General features: G+C 34.1%; 1 protein-coding gene across 4 annotated transcripts in view; it reads right to left on the reverse strand.

Moving 5' to 3' along the window:
- LOC143215015 (furin-like protease 1) overlaps positions 1 to 9,216 on the reverse strand; it is a 549,701-nt gene that overhangs the window by 86,746 nt on the left and 453,739 nt on the right. For all 4 annotated transcript variants that reach the window (XM_076436690.1, XM_076436689.1, XM_076436688.1 and 1 more), the window contains 2 exons: positions 5,499 to 5,717; positions 3,742 to 3,870 (listed from right to left, as the gene is read on the reverse strand). In XM_076436690.1, the coding sequence (XP_076292805.1) occupies positions 3,742 to 3,870; positions 5,499 to 5,717 (348 nt within the window). The remainder of the gene's footprint in view (positions 1 to 3,741; positions 3,871 to 5,498; positions 5,718 to 9,216) is intronic.

A 9,216-nucleotide genomic window follows, 5' to 3' on the forward strand; every position in this document is an offset into this window, starting at 1 on the left:
TATTATATACAGAACAACTAAAATACTATAAATAACTATAAATGTTTTTTATGAAGTTTTATACGTAGCAATGCAGATTTGAAATGCTTCACACGACTGATTTCAACAAACACAAAGCCGAAACTGAACTCTGGCATCAGTTTTCTTAAGAACCAACACGATACATATTTTGAAATAAATGACGGTCTACGGACAACGGAATACATACAATGTAAGGAAAGTCTGCAATGCGGTGACTGAAAAATTTTATTTTCAGTAATTGTCGTCTTATCTATGTATTGTAATTATAGTGCCAATGAACACTCGAGATTCTTCCGAGTAAAATAAGTCCAAACACAATATAAACGGGACTATTTTTATTGACTTAAATATATAATTAAAATAGTTTGCTCCATATTAAATCGATATAGTGTATTATATCTGAATAGTGTACACATATATATTAGCATTGTAAATAGTGTAATAGTGTAGTGTGTGAATAAATTATTTTTTTTTTACAAAAGGTATTTTTTGTATTAAATATACTATAAACGAGAGACTAACATTAAAAAATACATAAAATAGTTTATACAGAATAAATATACTAATAAATAATAAATAACAATAGTATAACACATTTAATAAAATATTACATTTAAGTAAGCTGACATTATTGCGCGCTTATAGCCACGCGCCGTTTCACCGCAGCGCGCCGCGCCGTATCCCGACGAACGACCCCGCTAGTGGAAGAGCACCACTGGCGTCAACGCATGTCGGGCGAAGATATTTTGCTTTCTGGTTCGGTAAAAACGTCGACCATGCAAACTTCACAGGGGGGTTTCTCAAGATAAAAGTCTGCTCTTTCGCGTGGTATAGTTCAATTTTTCGCTGGACCCTTATTTTTTGAGATAAATTCGAAAATATCCGCAAAAATTGGTGCAAAAGTGGTGCATCTCCGTCTTTAATCATTCTTTAAACATGTTTAAACAATCATAATGTATTAATATTGGATATCACTGTATTCGGGAAAGTCTACAGAATCTTTTGCTGTAAACAACAATTCAATATCTTTTATAATAACATCGCAATATTTGTTTAAAGTTGAAAAATATGTCTTTTTTTAAAACTCCATTTTCTCAAAAACTGGACGTATAGGATAAAAATTAAAACCAGATTCGGAATTAGCGCAAAAAACTCTATAAGAAGGACCCAACAGTATATTGAAATCAAATTTGGTGTTGGACAGTGTTATTGTAAGAGCCTTTAGCCGTTTTAAATAGAATAAAACGTGTGTTTAACAGATTTTTCAACTGGATTATTTCCACATATGAGTTGTTGAACGTCTCTTTCATATAATACTGTTGTCAGCTGTGCTACGGTTTCCGGAACATCCTGTAGGGCTCTGTGCGCATTTCTCTGTGGTTGCCTTATTAACTCCGGCCACCCACTAGTAAACACACGGTCCGGGTGCGGTTCAAGACTGCCACTCGACTCGCTATCTGACTCTGAATTCCCTAGTAACTTCGATACCGTGATGCAAACCCCTACGATTTAATCCTTTGCGCTACGCAAAATCATGGATCTGTAAACCTGCTTTGTAGCAATGTACTCCTTCATTTAAGTGCACGCAGAACCCTGTTTTGCCATATATATTCACAAGCTAACATACTTGCGGTTGCGTGTCACACTTGATGCGATTTTCTCATGATCTTACATTTACATGATAATGTAGTATTTATGGGAACAAGTTCAATATGTGTACTCACGAATCCGAGTCAATTTCAATAACCAAGTTTCATTTCATGGGTTTCGATTACTACTTAAAAGCAATAATGTTTCAATGATTATACTTGAAAAGCATTCATTTTATACAAACTGATATCGAACCTCGGAATGAGCACTTACAAGTTTCGAAAAGATACTTTTATAAGTACTTTGATGTTGAAAGGAATCGAGTCTTTCACAAGTAGTCTCGAATCTTGGAAATCAGAACTGCATTTTTGGAACTGGTTTTAAGCACTTTCTTGATTAAATTCGTAACTACTTAAGAATAATATTTCCGATAGATTATGAAATTATAGTTATACATGTTGAATTAAATTATGCATTAGAGGACAACATAATTGAGTTTAAAGGTAGAAAAAATAATGATTAGAAAAATCAGAGAATTTCCGGTACGACATTCGTAAAAGTTTCGAATCCGTTCGACCAAGATTCGAATATACTTGCAAGTATTATTTCCGTTTACCAAAATACTTGTAAAAGGTTCGAAACTGTCTGGCATAGGTTCGAGTATACTTAGTACTATGTATTTCTGTTTTTCGAAGTACTTATGTATAAAGAGTTAGAAATCAATCAATCAAAGTTCTAACCTGTTTGCGAAGTACTTGATCTCATCCCTAGTATTAAGGGACTGTCGTAACGGTTAGGATACGTTTTGTTTTCTGGCTATAAAATTTTGTGCTAAGAATTACGTAAAAAAGACCGTTGGAAAGTTACAATTGCCAGCTACATTTTTGTTCGAGAAAAAATAATGATAACGTTAACGAATAAAAAGTTATAATCAATTTTCTGAATACAATGTTTTCGGCAAAAATTATTTTCAATGAATTAAAATTATTTGCACAAGAAATAAATCTTTATTCAGCTTCATATATTTCCGTGCAAATGATGTATAAACATTTTATTTTGCATAAAGATCCGCTGTCTAGTTATAACATTATTTTAAATCCAAATCTTTTATCCTCCGAATTGAAGATTCATTAATTATATTTATGAGTTGGAATAAAAGCCCAAAATGTGATTTTTCTCGCCAGTAGAATATACAATATTTTAATTTGTAGAAAATCAATAAAATTACGAAAAGAACACTACGATTACTATTTGTATAATTTCAATGCATGTGTTATTTTCTTAAACAGGAATTAAAGAGTTGATAGTTACATTGATAAGACAATATTAATTATTGTTAAACACATAGTTGGTTACTTATTAATGCACCTGATAAGTGATTTTATCCTAGTATATTGAAAGTTACTTAGTCAAAAACATTTTATCGAAAGCTTCTAATAGATTTTTTAATGACCATTGTCTGTTCAGAAGAAGCTTGATAATTTTCTGACGAAGATAACCTGTTGGTTCACGAATAAAATCGTTATCGGTATCGAAAAATTTGTTAAGAAGTCCTTAACAATCTTTTGAAAATCTGAGATTAAAAATTGAGTACTCTTGAAAATCAAAAATAGACAATCAACCAATTGTCGTATCATTTTCTTTACAGTTACAGCGATTAAAACATCTTTATCCCCAAAAATGTCGTAGAAGCGAAAAGAAAATTTATATTTTTTGTATGGCTACATTTATTTTAATGCTTAAATATTGATTACAAACGAATCAAATTTTATTTCATTTAAAAAGAAAGGCGTAACAATCATATTTATTAGGCTTTGTTTAAAATCTTCATGACTAACGTGACTCGTTAAAATACGACAAGGGGTTAAGATGAAGTGAAGGTAAATCGATAAATAATATCTGAAATCATTGAAAATGATCTAGAAATGATAAAAGAGTGCAGCAAATACAGAGAGATTGTGGTACTAACTATAATAATTGAAATATAGTGAACTGAATCTAAAAAAATATATTCAATTGCTTCGAATGAAGCTTTTAATTGTTTCTCTATTCTTTGTATCTAAATGTACAATCGAAACAATCAACAAAGGTTTTTATGATCATACTTAATAGAATGGCATATAGACTCACATAATTTTTGTAGAGATCCGGATGATCTTTCTCCAATCCGTCGTCAAGAATCGTGACCACGATTCCATTCCCCGTAATTCCTTCGGCCCAAGCTTCCTGCACGTTCATATCCAATCCGTTCCCCCTGTTCTGAAACGAGTCGTCAACATTTACATTTATAATGTGCTTATGTTCCACATATTTATCGTTCAAACAATGACCATAACATAATAAAACATAAAAAAGGAAACAACGAACGAAAAATACAAATTATTTATATGGGATTTGTGTCGAACTTGTCGAAGTGCCATTCAATTCAATGATTCAGAAAAAATGAATTTCTAATAAGTTATTAATTGACTGGAATTGAGTATATATATAGAAATTTTAATAACGCCTACGTTCGGAGAAGAAAAACAACAATTTTTTGCGCGACATAAAATTTTTCGCCTGAAAGGCTTGTTAAATGAAAACGTACATTCGATTTATTTAACACTATTAGTGAAGCACTCAGTCGAAATTTAACTAACACTTTTTTGGAAAAATGGGACATGAATTTAAACATTTTTCTACAAAATGGAACTAGGCCATCACTTACGAAATGGAAAACTGTTTTAGTGCTTTCTTGCTCTTTAATATTTGTATTTTTTTCTTGTCATGTTTGGCACTGTTAAACAATTTTGCAAGGCGTTTCTGTGAAACTGCTGCAACTTCGGATGACACCAATTTTTTATTTAAAAAAAAAAAACGTTACACGTTCTTCACGTCAAGAGATCTGTGAAATGTAGTATTGATATATTTATCAGTTCCCTTCGAAAAAATATGCGGAAGTTATATCATTATTTTTAATGTCAATCTGATATATCGCTTATATATTGTTCTTACTATATTTTTTTTTAAATAAAGTAAGTTGTGAGAAAATAAATGCAGATCTCATATTATCAACATCTATATTGGAACTTAACTTTTTTCAAATTATAATTGATAAAATGAATTAGCAAAGTAAAAGTATTTAAGTGTGCATTAACACTAAATGAATTGCATATAATGTTGAAATAACAAGCACTATCTAACGGTTCATGTTTGACAATATAGTAAAAATTACATTGAATTAATTAAGTTTAAAATAATGTGATAACTCATTTTATTTTAATTTTGGCTTATAGACTTTAGCTTTACACCACTTTCATAATTATAGTCATATGGTCTAAGCTAGCACACAGTACTTGAGGCGCCGCGATGCGGTGGGCCCTAGAACTATTCTCAGCGCGAATTATAATCTATTCACACATTTAATACACTCATTTTTGTGATAAATGCACAAAATCCGCAGTCTAGTTAATAACATTTTATTAAGTTCACGGTAACAACTTGGAATATATTTACTAGAAGTATATATAAATACTAGAAATAGTAAGAGTAGAAAATAAAATAAAAGTAAAATATAGAATGCAATGCGTTATAATATTAAACAATGACACCAAATTAATGTAATTTTCTTTACGTGAAATATAAAATCGCAGTCGTCACAAATGCACGACGCTGAACGTGTTCAAAAATATAGTAGAAAAATGTAAAATTGATAACGATCATCTATTAGTTATCGGATTGCAGAGTAATTGTAAGATTTGAATCAAATTGAACATGCATAGGTATAATCAGATTTTTTTCAAACTCGGTGTTGCGAAAGAGACTGAAAAGCCTTGCGTGCTGCGCGTGGGGTTGAACTGTTAAATATTCGCCGGCTCTCGAAAGCAGAAAAATTCAAATGAACTAACCAAGTACCACATCTGCGACCACCTCTCATCATTCAGGATTGTGTGGAGATTGGACGGACCGCGTTTGATCAGATCTCGTTTCGTTCGTGATTTTACCCGCTGCTGCTCAGCCCGGCGCACCCTGCGGTCTTGTATTAGCCTCTGGTGTACACCGAGGTGTGGTTCCGTGGACCTCTTTACCACGGACGTGTGCACCATGTGGTACCAGTCGTCAACAATCTGTAACAAAAAAGAAGAAACGATCCCACATGAATCCCGTTTGTCTTGTAATCGCAGACGCCGCGGTTTAACTTCGTTCCCCAGGAACAAATGAATTTTAATGAGCTTCCATTGTTACCAAATTGCGACTGGCTGCGCTCCACGGTATATAATTCGCTCTTTACGCGACGAGCATCCCCGCGAGCACGTTGTAATTCATGCGCGAGTCGCTTGAGCTTGTATTTCTAGCCGTTGAAATAATATTTACCAAGATTTACTCCGCCCTGTTTTGCGGCCGAAGCGGAGTGCGAAGCCACGTGTCTTCTAATTTCGTTGAGCTGCGGCGACGTTGAAGTGTCCCGGAAAATATCGCGCGGACGTTTCAAGCGACTCTACACGCCCGTAATTGTGTTTTCTATAGCACAGAAATGGGACGCGATGCGAAAATGAGCTTCGAGCCGAAAGTCAACCGAAAAGCTTCGAATTTCTCACTGTTACAGTCAAACCTCTTTAACTCGAAAACCTCAACAAGACGAAATTTTGATCATTCCGCTGCACTTTCAAAACCTCTATAAAGTGAAATAAAACTTCCTTTAACTCGAATTATTTTCCACAAGTGTGGAAGCTAAACAAGCCAAAACAGCAGTAAATGTTTTACGAAGTTTCGTAGAAAGATGCGATGATATTGAAGAAAATGTACTCTCTGCTTTGGTTACCGTTGAGTTTGCTCAGCAAACCGTTAATTCATTAACGCAGAGTAAAGTCACAGATTTTTGTAATATGTAAGAGTACATCTCCAAAAATTGAACTTTCCTTTCGTTAAAACTATTACAATCAGCAAATTATTAGCTCGTGTACAAACCTCCTGTAAGTCGAATTTTCATTGGGTAAATCCCTCTTACTCGAAGATTGATTTGTCGCAACCTCTACAACTCGAAGATTTTTGTTCTCCCCTTGAGATTCGAGGTTCGATTGTAGATCATCAATTTTTCAGTTGAAAATAAATTGTTGTATTAGACTAGACCAGTGTTTCCCAACCATTTCTGTGCCATGCCCCACCTAAGCATTTCTAAAATTCTTATGCCCTCTATGTAACATGTATACATAATTTTTCATATTCAAAAATTAAATTGTTTACTGAAGAAACTTAACCCTTTGCACTCGGAGCTATTTTAATATTTTAGAATATTTTCATTCCCTATGATTTTTTTGATATTTTATGAATATGAAATTGGAAGAATACCTCGTACAATACCTAAATGTTCAGTAATTGATTAGGTACTGTATATTTAGTAATGTAAACAATATTTTGAGTAATCCTACAGCAATTTTTAGTGGCGCCTCAGAGATACCATTCGAGTGCTAAGGGTTAAATGATTGGTTTTAGGAAATTGTTGAATTGCCCCCCTTAACAATCAAACTGCCCCACTAGACTAGACTGTCTGGATTCATCTGACGAATATTTTCCCAAAATAAAAATTAATAAGCATCAGCATTGTGTCACTGAAGGAAGGCAAACGTTAAAAAATTCCCAGGATCGAACCCTGCAGAATGATGACTTAAATTCATTCTAATTTTACACATACAAAGAAAAAGTACTAACATAAATTGCAGAAAACGATTGATTTGCGTAGTACAGCCCTCATAGTCATAAGCGGACCCTACACGGTCAATCGGAATGACAGTCACGTCGAAGATTGACATTTGGATTGCTCGTAAAAGGCGGATTGATGAAATGGACTGACGGATTTCCAGACATTTGGAAATCCGAAATCCGAGCTTCAATCACAGGAAGTGGAGGAGAAACTATTTAACAGTCTTCAATAGGTTTTCGTCCATTCGAAAATAATTTTTATAATCATCAGAATTTGTTACCGTCATCTCACGGAGCAAATTACATGAATTTATTATGATTGAAGTCAGGATCACAGTCAGGATTGACAGTCTGACTGTTCAATCAGACTGTCATTCCTGATTGACCGTGTAGGGGCCGCTATAAAAGCTGTCCGCTTCAGTCATATGCCACAAGCCTGAAGTCATTCGAGTGAAGTTGACATCTATTATGACCATCAGTGCATGTCATGTTGTAACACATACAAATTTTGTAGCTTCAACGCAAAACACAGTTTATCTTGTTAGCACAACGTGCGAACATTATTATATATTATTGTTTAAGGGGTTACGCCATCCTGAGATTTAAAAAATCGATTTTTAAAAATTTTTCTTTAATTTAGAGTTCAGGGAATAATTTAAGCCACGATATAGATGTAATAGCTCCCAAAAATATCGAACTTACAGTGCTTAGAATTTCGTGCGACAGTTCGCCGTGTCCGAACAGGTACGTGGCGTTTCCAAGTCGCACTTTTCCTTTTGCATTTTTCTCGAAACTACATTTTTACAACTGGTGTAACAAATATCTCGGGAACTATACGTCCGATTTACTTCAAATTTAATACACATAATTCTAATAACATTATCTATCGTGAAGCATAGGATTGTTTTGCTACGATATCCCGATTGTTCATTACAATCGTTTAAAGTTTGATTTTTCGGGTAAAAATTGAATGTTCACTTTCACTTTCCTCGCATTTGTATTTACAAAAATGGTTTTTTCTTAAAATCCCTATGCCTCGCGATAGATATTTTATCAAGGAACAATAAAATCATGAGTTTTTAATTTCTGATAATCGTGAGCATCATAATCCGTTATACCGGTTTGCGCGTGTCATTACAGAGTACTGCAGGACAACGGATAACCAGGCCATTTTTAAATATATTCTTATGAAATTTACACAATACATCCTTTAATGCATGCCCTAACCATGTATAATAATAAAATAATTGTCACATTCATAGTTTCGTAGAAAAAAATTCGTTAACTTTGATGTCATTTCAGCCGGCTCAGGTTGGCGTAGGCCCTTAATTACTCTGTAATTTTCTGAAAAATGGTGAAGTTGTTTTGATAACAGCTCCGCGCAGTTTACAAGCTTTTTCATTAGGGACGGGGAATCCATCATTTCTGGATCGAAGCGAAGTCGCGCATTGCTCGTAAAGCAACATTATTTGATGCACAAGTTTGCTCGCCGGTATGGCGATACAGGCAAGTGAAAATATACGCCGAAGAGCAATGATAAATGCGAGAAGTTGGAAACAGCTGTTAGGCGCAAGCTTCTTACTGTTTCTTTCCCTATGACAAATTGCAGTGCATTTTTTTCCAGTTTCCCGGAGACTTTTCCGTCCCACGAGTGAGATTTGGTATTCTGCAGTTTCATCAACCTGTGGAAAGAAAGCTAAAGCAAGAAATATTCACCGAACAACGTTACCGTTCTGCAAAAATGTGTCTTACGCGGCGACAGTGGAAATTTTTAATATAGTGAACTTAATTCAGAGAATAAATTTTGGTCGAAGTTCGAAATTTAAAATTTAGATCAATTCAAATTCCCCGATCAATGAAATTTGCATGTGGTAGATTAGAGGCGTGTAGATTTAAAAATATTCCACGCAGGTATAGAAGTTCAGG

Source organism: Lasioglossum baleicum, chromosome 13 (genome assembly GCF_051020765.1).
Source record: "Lasioglossum baleicum chromosome 13, iyLasBale1, whole genome shotgun sequence".
NCBI classification, from domain to species: Eukaryota; Metazoa; Arthropoda; class Insecta; order Hymenoptera; family Halictidae; genus Lasioglossum; species Lasioglossum baleicum.